Source organism: Gallinula chloropus (genome assembly GCF_964237585.1).
Source record: "Gallinula chloropus genome assembly, chromosome: 3".
Classification (NCBI taxonomy): Eukaryota; Metazoa; Chordata; class Aves; order Gruiformes; family Rallidae; genus Gallinula; species Gallinula chloropus.
The window spans coordinates 100,817,795-100,834,095 of record NC_140087.1 but is presented as its reverse complement, the minus strand read 5'-3'; the positions used below and the strand labels follow the sequence as shown (position 1 = coordinate 100,834,095).

Below are 16,301 nucleotides of genomic sequence, written 5' to 3'. Positions count from 1 at the left end.
GTGGCCAAAATATTTCCAAATGCTGAAGTGCCTTATACAAATGGGGCTTTTCTGCATATGCAAATGAATTTTTCTGGTTTTATCTGCCAGTCCTGATAACCAAAATAATGGACTCTTATGTTTCTCTTTCCAAGAATAAATCAGTGGAAAATATCTTTGTTTGCATAGCACTGAGATTATGATGGTTTTGGTAGATTTCCTTGTAAAAACATGCAAGTTGTTAGAGATTTATAGTCTTCTAGCCCCAAGAAACAGAGCAGCAATAGTAAATTATGGACTATAAATCAATAGATCACTTATATTTTTCAAGTTTAAGACCTTGAACAAGTACATTCCCTTTTTTCTTGAAGTTAAGCAGATGTCTCAGTGCACTGCTTATGTAAAAAACATGCATGTGGTGTGTTGATATATACATAGGTGCTGCATTGCTGGTGTGTCTTTATTCCAGCTGCATTTAAAGAGATTTCAGTTCAGTGGTATTTCATTGTTTTAGTAGTGGTTTGGGTTTTTTTTTTTTTAAAGATTTTAAGCTTTTTAAATGAAATCTTTACAGTAAATGAAATCTTTACAGTACCACTGTTAGAATTAATATAAATAACACAGAAAAAATTCAGGAAGTGTTCTCCTTTCCATTCTGTAACTGATGGAAATACACTCGTGGTAGAAACCTGTGTGGCTTTCTTGCATTGCAGCAGTGCCAGGAGTCAAGTCCTGATCGAATTACACTGTACGGTTTAATGATGAAACCCATCCAGCGCTTTCCACAGTTCATTCTACTGTTGCAGGTAAATAAAGTTTAGCAAAGGGATGCTGTTGTTGCTTTCTGGTGTGGTTTGCTTCTGGGGTTATGTGGTAGCTGTCTGCTGCTGGAGGAGCACACTGCAGTGGAAGTGACCACTGGATTCTGGAAGAATAACAAAGAAAAAAATTCAGTGCATCGTAACGTGGTGATCTCATAGTCTTACTGCAGGGACAGGCAGTAAATATGCTGCAGGAAAATCTTAGTAACCTAGATTTACTTTAGATTACTTGTTAGGTTAGATTTAGCCTGTAAGCTACGCTGCAATAAAGCAAACGTGCTGCTTGTTCATATCAGTTCGTTAGCTAATAGCGCTTCAAAATGCCCCTAGGAAATTTGTGGTAGTACTTTCCATTTAAGAAAAATACAAGAGGATGAAATTCATGCCTTCAGGACTTGAAGTGTATTGCAGGTTCCTTCTGACCTGCAGCATCTTGTTTTCCTTCCCAAGCTATCTGAAGATTTGACAGGAAGTCCTCAGGTCTCTTCTTAACGGGGAGTTGAGGTGTAGAAGCAGCACAGTTCCCCAGCACAGACTACCTTACACTGTTTGTAACTCTTTCCAGCAGAAGAAATGGAGTGTGTTGCAGCAGGAAGCTGTAGTGAACACAATAGGGATTTTTAAACACTATGGGAGAGAGAGAAGGAGAAACTTCATTCCAATTGTTCCACTGCATGCCTACAAAAGGGAAAGCTTTTTAGTTGCTCTTGAAGCCTCCATGAAGTGATGTCTGCTTAGGGATTACTCTGCTGTCGGTCTTTTAGTCAGGAATAACAACAGTCATAAAGAGAATACAATACTATTACGATGGTAAATATCAGAAAAGTTTAATTTTAAAATCATTGTTTACAGACACCTACACATTATATTATAATATTGACTTTTAAATTGTGTGCATTTTTAAATTTACCTTCATGTTTGTGTTTTTTACACTTGCTTTCATGCTCTTTTGTTGTCCTTCTTTGCAGTAAATAAGCAGTGTGAGACCCTATTGAGTATCTTTTTAAAGAACTTCCAAGGTGTTGAGGAAAATAAATGATGTGCTGTCGTTAGGTGTTCACTGGTCGTCTTGGTCTTTAATATTAGTTGGGTAATGAATTAATTACATCCTGTAGTCTTTTGAACCTGACTTTGAAATTAAGTCTTATTTCCTTTAAACGTTTTTTTTTTGTTGTTTTTTCACTGCCACTCAGGATATGTTGAAGAACACTAGTAAAGGACATCCCGACAGGTTACCTCTACAGATGGCTCTTACGGAACTCGAAACACTGGCGGAGAAGTTAAATGAAAGGAAGAGGGACGCAGATCAGCGCTGCGAGATAAAACAGATAGCAAAAGCAATGAACGAACGTTACCTGAACAAGGTGAGGAGTTAAGAATGTGTGATGGAAGAGTTAGTATATTATTCCTTTCTGGGCCCTCAGCAATCTTTAGGATAGGCACCAAAGAGACACCTGAGATGTTTCTGTAGTGCACAACAACACAGGGTTATTCTAGTTGTAGGTGTGGTATGTGAGTTTCCTCCAGGACTGGATTGGCTCAGTGGTTGAACCACTTGTGCTGGAGCAGGCAACATGCTGAAATAGCAGCGGCAGAATTTGTGTTCTTCAGCAATCACAGAATCATAGAATGGCATGGGTTGGAAGGGACCCCAAGGATCACAGAGTTCCAATCCTCCTGCCACAGGCAGGGCCACCAACCTCCAGCCTGCATCTACACAAGGTTGCCCAGGGCCCCATCCAACCTGGCCTTGAACACCTCCAGGGATGGGGCATCCACTACTTCTCTGGGCAGCCTGTTCCAGCACCTCACCACTCTTTCTGTAAAAAAACTTCCGCCTAATATCTAATCTAAACCTTCCCTCCTTTAGTTTTAATCCATTCCCCCTTGTCCTGCCATTGTCTATCCTTTTAAAAAGTTGAATCCCCTCCTGCTTATAAGCTCCCTTCAGGTACTGGAAGGCTGCAATGACGTCCCCCCGCAGCTTTCTCTTCTCCAGGCTGAACAAGCCCAGCTCCCCCAGCCTCTCTTCGTAGGGCAGGTGCTCCAGCACTCTAAACATGTTTGTGGCCCTCCTCTGAACCCTCTCCAACAGTTCCACATCTTTCTTGTATTGGGGGCCCCAGATCTGGACACAATACTCCAGATGGGGCCTCACAAGGGCAGAGTAGAGAGGGACAATCACACTCCTGCTGGCCACCCCTCTTCTAATGGAGCAATGTATGAAGCTGTTTCATCGTCCTGTGATAAAGTCTCATGTACGTCTTCTGATACATACAAAATTTAATCTCATATGGTGCATAAATACTTCAGTTATTGTGGTAATGAAGTTACAGATGATTGCACTGGACTCATTCTGGGATGCAGTTATGGGGACACACTGAAGGAGTGCAAGGACTGTTTTTGTGATGCATAAAAGCACAGCTTTCAGGAAAGAAAGTAGACAAGAACATACTTGTCTTAGCATATTATAGAAATGGGATGCTGAATTTATTGTTACACTGGAACAGTATTTCCCTTCTGAGTGCGTTAGAAGATGGATTTCTACATGTTCCATTGTAATTTTCATAGTCTCGCTTATTGAAGTAGCTACTAATCATCTACAAATGGTTGAAGGATTAAAGCGAAGTTGCTTTTCTAAGAGGTGATGGAGGTTTTCTTTTATTAGTCTTGTGTGTTCTGCACCAGGGGGACAAAGTGAGATACACCTGGATAATCACTCCAGTTCATGTATGGCTCTGTGTGCCTTGTGGCTTAATAGTTTTGGAACAACGCCAGGCAGGGTGAAACAGGTGATGAAAGAGGTGGATGGGTAGGAAATGGCGAGTTACAGACCATTCTGTTCTGTTGGCCTCTGTGGAGGTGCATCTGACCTTGAGAAGAATCGGCTCTTGCTCATAACGCTGATCCCCAGCTCCTGAAGTCAAATGTCAGGAGCAATTTACATGGAATACATCTTACATACATGTTATCTTCTTGGCAGTCTGTGACAATATGCCAGCTGCGCTCCTCAGCTGGCTTGTGACCCCAGGTGGACAGAGAAGGTGGAACTGAGCCCTCTTCTTTCTCCCACCCTGACCTCCCCTTTGGGATGGCTGGGACCTTGCATGACACTGAAATGGGCTGTGAAAGAAGGGGTGAGGGAAGGAAACAACTGCTGGAAGCCGTGATACTATTTTTTTCTTTGCTAGGGGACCTTTTTCAGCGTGGAGGACTTTCAGAGCAATTATGTTCCATATTAAGACCAAAAACCCCTGCAGGCCATATTTCTGGCAGCAGAAGTTAATGGTTCTCTAATTGAAAAGCAAATCAGTAAAGAGGCTTCATTCACTTGGCAAATCCACCTACAAACGTTTGTGCTATGGTGGCGAGTGAAAACCCGCTGTATTTTCCTGCATTGTTTCCACTGGATGTTGGGTGTACCATGTATAACCTACAGTGTTGGTTGTGTTTAACATCTAGCTGCTGAGCAGTGGGAACAGATACCTCATACGGACCGACGATATGGTCGAGACAGTTTACAATGACAAAGGAGAAATCATCAAAACCAAAGAACGACGACTCTTCATGTTAAACGATGTGCTGATGTGTGCCACAGTAAATATTCGGTAAGACTTGATGCATATTCTTTAAATCATCATTAAAGCTTCAGCTGGAATAAGTTACGCTCTTTTTTTTCTTGGTTGTGTTTACTGTAGCTAATGATTTCTAACAGTAGTTATAATAAATGGATAACTAGCTTTCTTATAGTCCTCTAAAGTGCCTGCTGATGTTTGGAAGTTCTACAGTGAATTTATAAGAAAATTGTGTCAGTTGGAGATTACAGATAGAAATGCTCTTTAGTATCTAGCTTTTACTTTGTATTTGTCTTTAGAGGCATGCAGGAATGCCAAGGTAGGATGTTTTTTCTCTTCTCCTGAAATTCATACTGTCACACACACACATCCGTAACGTGACACAAATTGCAAATTAAAAAAACCCCAACACAAATCTAATGCACGTAGCCAGAAAAAACCTGGAGCTCACTAACAGACTCCCAGCTGAGGAAGGGTTTTTATCTCTGAGACCAAACATAGAAGGATTAAAGCTAAATTGCTTTGAAGAAAGCATTTTTTCATAGTGCCTTCTGTGTTTTAGTTGGCGGTAATTATTACTGTTACTCTGTATGCCAAGGTCACACTCATTCAAATGATACTCGTATCACAAATTACTGTGATGGTACATGCTGACAGAGAAAACGTGGACCATTAAAATCTTCCAAGAATGGCTTTTCTTAAACCTAATACCAGTTGATACCTTAGTTCATTATTGAAGTATGAAATAGTACATATTTTTGTGATCGTGTGAATGTCTGGTCTCATGTTAGTGGGTGAGAAGTGCTGTGTAATATCTGTGGTGCAGACAATGCACAAGCTTATGTCAAGTTACTGTAGGAATTGCAGCTTGTTACTCCTTTAAGATTTATTAATTTCTATCATACCACGTGGAGATTTTCTTACATTTGCATGGGGGAAAGTTGCTTTTATCCATTTTATCTTTCCTATGACAACATTGCCTTGGATTTTCTTGTAACTGCCCCTGAAGTTACAGTCTCCTTTTGTTTTCCATGTGAAAAGTGCAGAGTCTCAGGGTTCCTTATTAAGTCAACAGCTCTGGTTATCACTGACAGGCTGTTGTTCCTGCGGGCATTAACTGGTTCTGAGCAACCTCCTTTGGGGTGGTAATTAGGGGTGCCTGTGTCATGGTGGGGGTTTGCTAACTCTGAAAAAGTTTAATTATGTTTTTCTCTAGCAGTTTAGGTTTACTTTCTAACCCGCTTGTTTATGTAACAGTGGGGTTTTTGAGCAGTTGAATGCGTTTCTACCTCTATTCACCAGCAAAAAAGGGGGTTGTGACCTCCTTGGGGTGTTCAGTTACATGTGGCTCCACCTTCAAGCTAGTGTGTGTGGATTGAGGATCTGTCCGTTAATTCATGGATTGCTCTTAGATTTTTAGTGCAGCAGGAGCTACCTTTAGAAGGAAATCAGCAGTCAGATTTCATGTATGACACCTGTATCCAGTCCAGAATTTTTGTTTCAAAAGTGTGTGCTACCAAAGGTACTGCTTGCTCATATGATGAGCTTTATTTCTCTTCATTTTAGCTGCACAGAAGTTAGGCATCATACCTAAGCTAAATTTCTGTTATAGCAGTGGTCTTCAAGCTGCACACCTGCAGATTTACCCTGGAGCTGTAGACTGCTCCAGAAACTTGACACTTAGCTGAGCGGCATATATCAGCTCACCTTTTGTCCAGCCCTTAAAGAAAAGGTCTGATGGGCTGGGGACCACTGGTCAGAGACCAGTTTTGTATTTCTACAACGTATGTGACCCTCAGAAGGTCTTTCCTCACATGTATCCTCTCTAAATGGTAGCCTTGCTCTTAAGGAGTAGTTGAACAGGGTGGATGCTATCCTTAGTGACTGTACAGCTGTGTCCTGCCTTGACTTGTTTTCTTTCTTCTAAACTAGATAAAGAGTTTGTAAATATTTACTTAAGCTGTGGCACTTGTGGTTTGTCTTCATACTTGTCTCTTCAATGAAACAAAAGTATGACTCTTGTGACTGGGTAGATGAGTAGTTGAACATCAGAGTTAAGGTACTGTTCACATTAAATGTATTTTGTTGAGTTTTCTCCTGAGCATTTAACTTCTTTATTTCAGTCATGCTTTCTGCAAATAAACTCTTTTGCTTACTTTAACATCTCTTCTGTCCTTCATGTTTGCTATATGTGCTTGAATAAGGGAATGAAGGAAACAAAGGAAAAGGAGTATTAATGCCATTTCTAGTCCAAGCGAGCTTCCTTAGCATGCTGTTTCCTCTGAAATGCCTGTTGAGACACACACTTCCTTTAGCAGCAGCAGCAGCAGCTCATGTGGGATTGCTCTCAGAAGGCACAGCAGTTGCAAAGGTCTGCGGTAAAGAACATCCTGGGCAGTGGGGCTCAGCAGAAATGTTAGTTTGTCAGCCCTTGGGAGGTTACATTGCCCTTCCTGCTGCCAGTAGTTGTTCAAAGGTCCCATCATCTGTATTTCCCTAAACATAGCAGTTACTTCTTTTCAATAGTATTTCATGTGCTGGCCTGAAAGGCAGCACAAGTCAAAAGAATTTGGAAAAGATGGAGGCAAGATATCATCCTTCATTATATAATGATATCAAAATGGGCATTGATCTTAAAAGATGGTCATTTATGTTTTGTTATAGAAATGTAGGGACTGTTGTTCGCAGTCCTGTGCTCTTTGTAAACAAGATTATCAGCAACTGCATAGCTGTTCTTTGGGCCCACAGGAAAGGTCAGGCACAGAAGTCAGCCTGGTATATGTATTGGTTGAAGTTCTGCATGGTACTCAGGCTGAGAAACAGAAGATTTCAGAAGTGCAAATACTAAATAGGATCCTGTGAAACACAGTTTCTTGTCACAGCAATAATTTGTGCATCTTCCAGCTCTTCCTACGAAAGCAGTGGCACCATGACAACTGGACAGAGGTATTTATTGAAGTGGAGCGTACCACTGGGACAAGTGGAAGTCATAGAGTATGGCAGCAGCGAGGGCCAAGGAGAGAACTGCAGGTTTCCACCCCAGCACTCTGCTGAAAACGTCGTCATTAACTCTAAGCCAAGTAAGTGACAGGAGTTAGTGGCTTTTACAGAATGCTTTGTTAAATATCATATTTGAATTTCAGTGGGCTACTGAAAGCAAAGGAAAGCATTTTGTGCACGAAGACTTCTGTAACATGAACAGTAATATAGCCTCTTCCCTTGGAAACTGAGAGTCCATGAAGTGATGGCCAGTCCTTGTGACATGAATTACTTGTGTTTGTTCTGGTGTAGTTTTATGCATGAAGAGTTTTAAAGCATGAACATGTGTGGGCATGCAGAAAGGTGGTTGTGCATGTGTTCTTTATCCCATAGTTAAAGCAAGGAAGTTTCTTGCAATAAAAATGACCGGCAACCCCTCTGCTGTGGAGTCTGGGTACAAGTGGTTACTGTTGTTTACGAGTTACTTCTTTTGAGTTCATAGTATCCCACGCTTCAAACATAGTAACAGGTGCTTCAGGAAAATCAAGCTTTTGGGTTTTTTTTAATATGCCAAAAGGCAGTTTTCTCCTAGATTCTCTCCAAAACTGATCTCAAGCTCTGAAGTTTGCAATTTTTTTTTCTGTGGTTGTTAAATCCCTCCAGCAGGCCTGCCAACTACCCTCAAGAGATGTATGATTTTCAAGAGTTTACTTGGTAGCTGGCCTTTCTTATATAATGAACTATTTTTTTAATCCTGGATTTTGCCCAAGTATTTTGTTTTTAAGTGCATTTAATGTATCTAGATTGTGATACCTGTTAATGGACTATAATTTACGTGGGTTTCAGTGCTAGCTCTGGGCATTAATTTACACTACACTTATTTCATATTGTACCCTTGCCCTCATGAATTACAGTTGTTCTGTAAGGAGACATAAGCATTATACTTCAGAATAGTCTGTGCAGCTGCAGCATTTAATAACCCCATATGCTCCAGGGTGTATACTGTCAGGTTGTCTTCTTTGTAAATAGCCATGGAAAATTTTTGTAGGTACTTATCCCTCAATTTCAAGGATGACTTCATTCTTGTAACTCCTTTTAAGCATTAATGGACTACTTAGTGAGGTTAAAGCTCTTATCATTTGCCAGCTGCTGTGTGCATGACCCTGAGAGGACTGTGTATAAGGGAGTATGTTACTTAAAATTAGGGACCTCTCTCATAGGTGAGTGTGGGATGAACAGCTGCAACTTTGTGCAGCAGCTTCACAGCCAATTAGACCAAATCCTTGCCTGTCATCAAGATCAGACAGGAAAGTGGAACATGAGGGGAGAAAGAAAAACCCTCACCCAAACAGTCCTATAGAACCTACTTGAACCTCTTGACTTTGAGGTTTCTCAGTTTCATGATGCTTGGTGTCAATGTCACAGAAAAATGAAACGATATTGTACATCGCTTTTATTCTGAACCTTCAGGTTCGATGGTACTCAGTAGGTAAAAGATCAGCTCAACTAATGGTTCTCTTGGTAAGCTCTGGTGGTTGTATTAATTCGGTCTTCTAATAAAAGGAATCAAATATAAGAAAAAGAATATGAAGGATACTGGTTGTACAAGCTAATAAAACTTCCCTCAGTGTGAATCAGTTTCTGCCAAGTGATCCAACTACATTGAATATCATCTGTCATGAAAGAGAAAGACCATAGCCTTGTTATTTGTACTGCTGTGTCTGCACTAGCTGTTACTCTGAATGCAGACTTGTCCAAATTGAGCTGTACAGACAGGTTTGAACATGCACCTAATGGTGCTGGTTATTCTGTAAGAGTTCCCCTTATTTCCAGTGATGTTGGCTGCTGAAGGTGATAGAAGCTCAGAAAGCACAGCCTTCCTGCAGAGGGAAAGGGCTGGCAGGGCTTTGTGTGATAGTTCACAGTTGTTTTTTTATTTGCATCATTAAAATGCTGCATTTTATAGTGGTTGCTGACACAACTTTTATTGTGGTAGTACTGCATCAGTGGTGCAACTGTTGGGTATTTACCAGAAATCACAAAGCACTACCAGTGAAATATTGTCATTCTCTGCCTGAAACTGCATGACTTCAGAGTCATCATAAAGTTGTGTTCTGTTTCCCTCGGCTTTCAAAATATACCAAGGAACTGCTGTGGTGAAATCCCAGCGGCCTCACAGAATGTGGTTTTAATGACATCTAATGATCAAGAACAATTTGGGATGCTGCAGGCAAAATCCTGCTTCCATGGCGTAGAATGGTGTCTCGGACCTTATTTTCAGCTCTCCTTTCCAATCGTTAGGAACTGGAGACGTACAGAATAATGATGACACTGTGTAAAAGGATTAGGTATTGGGGTGGGGGCCACTATCTCACCATTTCTGGATGACAGAAAAGTTTTGTGTCTACAGCACACCAGGGTAAGTACTTGATGCCTGTAAGGTTAATATTCTCACATTGCTGTTGTGATTAGCAAGGATTCTGGATGGATTACTGGGTATTAGTTACATTTATCTTATGGCACACTTTTCTCCACCAGAATCCTTTTTATGAAGAGGCAACTGTCTCACTTTACTATTGGTTGAATATAATTGGTGCTTTCAGCTTTCTGCAGTGCTGCATGATGCAAACCTTACTTTGGGTGCGTGCTACAGAGAAATTAGGAGCTGAATTTGAATTCGTCTCATACAGGCTGTAATATGCAAGTGCAGAAGGGTTGAAAGGTTTTATGAGTATGTATAAATCAAGGGCATGCATTAGTACTGTTCTGAGGCAGAAAGCAAGCGCTGTGTGAACTTGGTTTTCACTTGGCAAAATCATCAATTTGCGGTATTGTACCCAGTGCTCCTTTGCATACCAGGCTTTTGTCTCTGAATTCTAGAGGAGAACACATGTAGGTGGTGCTGAATTCACCTCTTTTGGCAGGAGAAGGTGTGTAGCCTGAGGCAGGGGGCGGGAAGGAAACAGGAAAATTTTCCTTCCCAGAGTATATTCTGCTATGCTGCTTCTGTCTTTGGGGTGATTTTGCCTTAGTCCTGTTCTCCCCAGCACGAAAAGTAGACTATGAGTTCTTCTAGTTATGAACATGGAGAAGGATTAAAGTCTCAGCTCTTTGGCAGAGTCCTTGGTTTGGTTCTAATGTTGAAGTAGAGATATTTCACATGCTCTGTCTTAAGAAAAAAAAATAGCTTGTTTATCAGATTGTATTTCTGAGAGCAAACAGGCAAAGTCCTGTTTCATTGTAATGGAGTTAGTCTTGAAAGTCTATGAGTATGAGTCTCTGGCATCCAAACTGGATGTTTCCTGGTGAAGTAGTTACTTTGTGTGCAGACGTCAGATCTGTTAATTTTCTTCTGTAGAAACATTTGCAGAAAGATGCAAGATAAAATTCAACCTTAGTAAGTCCACATACCGTTTCGAGTAGGCTAATGCTGTTCTCCTCTTCTTCCCAATTGGTCTATGTGCAGAAGCACAGATGTATTCATAGTGCTGAAAATTTGAATTAATATAGGAAAACAGGAGTACTTTTGGCATGAACAGGAAATTGCATGGTTTTTGGTTTGATTTACTTGTGCTGGGAAAATTTTCTTGTGTAATGGAGTTCAGAAAGAGGTATTTGAAGCATGATTTAGGTGGTTATGGGAGCATTTGGCTTGTTTTTATGATCAGATACAAAAACTACTTTAATGGTAGATGAGGTGTCTCAGTGGGAGAAACAAGAACTGTGATTCAAGACCCGAAAGAACTCAGTGGAAGTATTATGTAATAAAGGGCAACCCTAGGTTATAAATGGTTGAAAAACTCCAAAGGAGACCTTTTCCTTAATTGTGTTTCTTCCTTCTGTAATGTTATGTAGTGAATGTTCTTATAACATGGTGGTGTTGATACGTGCACTGATGTCATCTCCCCTGTGTGCTACTGAAAGTAACAGATTCAGCATTCACATCTGATGACCCATCCCCAGAAACATTCAAGGACAGTTTGGACAGAGCTTTGAGCATCCTTATCTAGTAGAAGATGTCCGTGCTCATTGGGGGGGGGGGATGGGCTAGATGACCTAGGTCTCAAACCAAACCATTCTATGATTCTATGGGTGAAGGAGCAATGAATACAACTTGGGTTTAATGTGTCATGTTAATGTAACATACTTTCAATATGCCTTGGAGGTGGGTTGACTCTGTCTGGAGATCTGATGCCCACCAAAATTGCTCTATCAGTCCTGTCCTCAGCTAGGCAGAGGAGAAAATATACAAGGAAAGGCTTACAAGTTGAGATGAGGACAGGGAGAAATCATTCAGCAATTAACATCACAGGCAAAACAGACTCAACATGGAATAAAATTAAATCCCTGCAGCCTCCCCCCTGCCACAAACCGTGCTGTGCAAACCCAAAACAGCTTTCCCAAAATCACAATAAGTATCTGTACATAAAATCATTGAAAATACACGTATTTCACTGCCCTTTTAAAGGAGGGTACAGGAGAAAAAGTCACATATACTGGCTTGAGTTTCAATTTCTCAGACTCTTGGCACGTGTTACTGCAAGTTTGCAGCACTTTCTGTAAGCTGTTGGTGATCATGAAATGTGGTTTCCATGCTGAAATGAACGCCTGTTTGATGCCACAGTGATGGTGACCACCCTGAGTTATCTGTTCTCCGCTTCCCAAGAATAAAAAGGGTGAGCTGTACAAGATGCGGCTTTAAAAGACCAGACTACAGGCACTGAAGAAGCAAAGGGAGAGCCCTAAGCATCCTGCCATTTCTGGGGGGGAAACCAGTGCCTGTCAGCAGTGTTCTGCTGATGATCATGTTGATTAGGAGCCATACACAGCATAGCCTATTACTTAAGCAGAGGACCATTTAATTTGAGCCATATGGCTAAAGGCTGAAAGAGAAAATGAGCAAGACCCATCTGTACTATATATCATGCAGCGATGAGCGTAGGAGATAACAGCAAAATGAAAAAACGTGTTAGCACGTCTATGTCTGGCTACATTTTAGTGTTATTTTTTGTTTCACATGTTTACAGTTCATAACTGAGATCAAACCTCGGCACTGCTAAAGCATGGCTTCTCTCCTTTCCTGGTCAGGCTTCCAGAGATACATTTGTACTGCCTTGCCACTTGCCTGTGGTTTTGATCTCTGTGGGTTTTGTTTATTGTCAGATGTAGTAGTGGTGATGCTAACGTGCAGACATGATTCTCCCAGATTTCCTTATGTCTGATGCAGTCACTTTGTGTGGGTGTCTGAGTGTTTCCAGGGAAACAGGTAGGGATGTTTGATGGGCTACAGCGTGCACTTGTGTTTCTGTCAATGTCTTGCTCAGTGAAAGGACAGCTCTTCTCAGAAACAGAAATAGTGCTGCTGTGATAGCCATTGCAGTGAAAGCTGCTGGAGTCAGTTGTTTTTTTCGTGGTTTGTCTAATGAGAAATAATACTATCAGGGAAGGGAAAAAAAAAGTCAGCTTCATCATCACTTCAAGGCTGGGCTGTTGTAATACAATGTCCAGAGTAAGGAAGACTAGATATTTAGTGGCATATCAACCCTGACATCTGTGATAAGTTTTTTAAAAGGATGATGTGGCATGAATTGCTAGTTGAACTAATTTTCATCTCTGTGAAATATGTATGGAGTAATAATGTTAATCTTTATTTTAAAACTATTGAAAATAACACTGTACCCTAAAAGAGATACAATATGTTCATAAATGTAAACTGTCTTTGATGTATGTGAGTGAAAGACCAGAAATTTGAAATAAATCTAACTCCAAAGAGCCTGTTCAACTGAACAAACTGGGTGACACTAAATAGTTCACTCATTAAGCGGATACATGTTTTTAGCTGGTGGATTAGGCATAGAATAAATTAGGTGTTACGTGTCTGTGTCACCCACTTAGGATGAGATATTTCTCTTTGCCTTTTGTATTTGTTTCAGCGGTTATAGGGTTTGATGTTCACCTCCTATAAACCTTTTCCAGTTGCCAGGGGTCTTGTCCATGCCTTGACGCAGAATAGTAAAATGAGTAGAAACGTTGCTGTCAGCAGGTATGGAAGAGGGAGGTAGACTCCTCACAGTACACTTTCCACATGAGTTGTTAACAGGTCATCTGGTGGGAGCTCCAGTGTAAACCTCTGTCAGCTTGGCCACTTTACAGTCACCTGCAGGCCTGTCTTGAGATCCCCGCAGTGCTTTCATTGTTTAACTGCCTTCACATGTGTGCTTTCACTGACTGTTTATGTCAGTGCTTATCTCCTCGAATCCAGTTCCTCTCTGCCCTTCATGCTCATGCAGGCACAGCACACAAGTCCTGTGCCCCTGAGGAGAGCAGGGGTTTCCAGGTCCATGCTCCCCTCAGTCTTCCTCTTCGGACCCTGAGAGGAAAGTGCCATGGCACCTCTTTCCTTTCACTCTAAAGTCCATGTGCTTCCAGGGTTTTCCTTTCTTGTTGGAACAGAGCCAGAGATTGGAGTTCCTCTGATGTGTACCTGCAGTCAGTACGTAGTGCAGGAAGACACCTGACCATTGTCTTGGCTAGTGTGGTGTTGAAGAGCTGAGCTGTGGGATCTCTTATCCAGGGCTCCAGTGTTTCTCCCTCCTGTTCCCTACTGCTTTCACTTCCTTCCTCGTCTCTGGCACAGCACAGCACATCTGCTTCTGTCAGCAGGAAAAATATTTATGGCATTTATCTCTGACATTCCCTGCACAGCCAGGATTAGCTGGAGTTTAATATAATCCTGAAGCCCATGTTCTCTGTCTGAGATACTTCTCACCATCTCAAGAGGCTTTGCCTTTCCTTGGTGTTCTTGCATAATTTTTACTCGCAAAGGGTGTAGCACTATGAATTTAGTACCTGACTCAATTGCAAGCTGTTGATTTTATCTTCGTGTTGCTCAAGCTGTGTGAATAAGCAGTTTTGTGGTTGGACTTCAGTTTTTGTGCAACTTGTTTCTTTGGTCTTTAGATCTGATACAGTGAGCATATAGCAAGACAGGTCTCAGCATTCACGTAATTACCAGTTGAACAGCTGACAGGGAGGTGAAGCATGTTAAAAATACTTTGTCAGACTTAAGCCTTGGGAGGTTTTTTTCCCCAGCCCTGCTCTAGGTGAGCTGGGTGGCATGTGGTACACATGTTTGTTGTGATTAGGACTTGAAGAACTCCCCTGTCTTGCATGGTAGTGAGAGTAAATGCATTAAAGAGTTTCAGAGGCTCAGCTTATCACATTTAGTAATTAAGCTCATAAAGATTACCTTTAGGTGCTTACATGATTAAAGTATAATTAGACTGAATAATGTCATTTCATGTTTATGGTAATGCTTGTCATGGTTGATGATGATGATCAGTCCTGACTGTATTAGTAGTTAGGCTTGCTTACCCCACGTCTGAATGTAACAGCTTGTGTTCTAGTAATCTCAGGGGTTTATTGCTTATCACTTAATACCACATATGTGTTTGTGCTGCTTCTTTCTGTAGTAGGTTACTAAACCTAATTTAGGGTTATGCTGTAAAACTACATGTCGGTAGCTACTCGGCTTTTCATTCATGTCAGCCAACTAAGCTCTTGTTTCCTGAGATCATTCCTGACTTCTCATTTGCTCCAATTTCCAAACCTGGAGACTGATACCACTTTCTGAATGTTTGTATAGTTTGGACCTGAGAGTATGATGTAATCTCAGGTGACCTGGTGTGGCGCTATGGTGGCTCAGGTTTTTTGGGGAGCATGCAGCCATGGAGAAGATGAGTTGTATTTGGTGTTAAAGAACAAACATGGGTAAGGCAGAAAATCTGCTTTTCTCCTGTGAACTTAAATTGACGTGTGGGATTGTTTAGGTCTTAAACCAGGATTTTGGTTTCACAGGGCTACTTTTTTTTTGTTACTTTACTGAAATTCCAATTGGCTACTAAAATGCTCTTGTGAAGGGGAAAGGAGAAAACATAGCCCACCCACATGCTTCTCTGAGGTGTCTATGGAAACAGGAGCAGCATGAGTGAGCAAGTGGAAAGGCACAATGGAGGAGGGTGGTGCTGGGGGAGCTGTCAAGGGCTTTGTTTACGTAACACAACATGCAGGGAGCTTGTAGTTCAGCATCTAAAAATAAAATCTCATCGCCTTTGTGCTGGCTGTAACGCTCATGCAGAGTTTGTAAACAGAAGGGATCAGAGGTACGGAGGTGCCTCCCTTGTGTGTAGCTGGGGTTTGGATTTGGCAAGTTCTGTGCAAGAGAAGGTTTCGGTGCAGCAGGGGCTCCTCATCGCTGGCCTTCCAGTGAAAGTTAGGTGTTGCTGCAAAGGGGTTTGTAGAGGGACAGGGAATGATACTTAACAATGGACATCAGTATCAGATGCTAAATAAATGACAGTGTTCCTTGTATTCCAGTTTTCTTAATCTTCTTGCCTGCTCTGTTTATTTGTTGCTTAAATAGATTACTTGTATATGGAAATGCCACATAAAGGTCTCCTTTTCTACTTGCACTGAGAAAATTAGTTCCACTAGACTTTCTCAGGGAGAGAGTGGCTTTCCTCTGTTTGACAAGTTCTCTGCCCCAGAGCAGCTGTAACACATTTGTTCTGTTTTGTGTACAAGTGTGTCTCTAGTAGCCAGATCCAGTACCAAGTATAGGGGAAGAATTCCTCGATTACTATAATTGAATCTTGGGTTTTGTTAATGGTTTCTGGTTTCCAGGACAAAGTCACATTTCACACAAAACAGTTCAACAGTTCTGACTGCACTTAAGTGATTTTAAATATATTACTGCTACATCATCATAGTTTAACCTAAACATGTTAACAGTCTCTTGAAATCTGTCCTATTTATTATGAGCTGATCACGAATTCATCTGGTGTCATGATGCTCTGCTTTCCAGAACACTGTATGAGCTTCTCAGGTTTAAACATGAATTCAAACACTGTGGAAGGGGCCTATGTTTTATTATCTGGTCTGAGTGCAT

General features: G+C 41.3%; 1 protein-coding gene across 3 annotated transcripts in view; it reads left to right on the top strand.

Moving 5' to 3' along the window:
• ARHGEF10 (Rho guanine nucleotide exchange factor 10) overlaps window positions 1-16,301 on the top strand; it is a gene marked incomplete at its 5' end in the record, with an annotated part of 99,843 nt that overhangs the window by 41,714 nt on the left and 41,828 nt on the right. For all 3 annotated transcript variants that reach the window (XM_084260983.1, XM_084260982.1, XM_084260984.1), the window contains 4 exons: window positions 693-785; window positions 1,994-2,164; window positions 4,263-4,408; window positions 7,280-7,455. In XM_084260983.1, coding sequence (XP_084117109.1) covers window positions 693-785; window positions 1,994-2,164; window positions 4,263-4,408; window positions 7,280-7,455 — 586 coding nt within the window. The remainder of the gene's footprint in view (window positions 1-692; window positions 786-1,993; window positions 2,165-4,262; window positions 4,409-7,279; window positions 7,456-16,301) is intronic.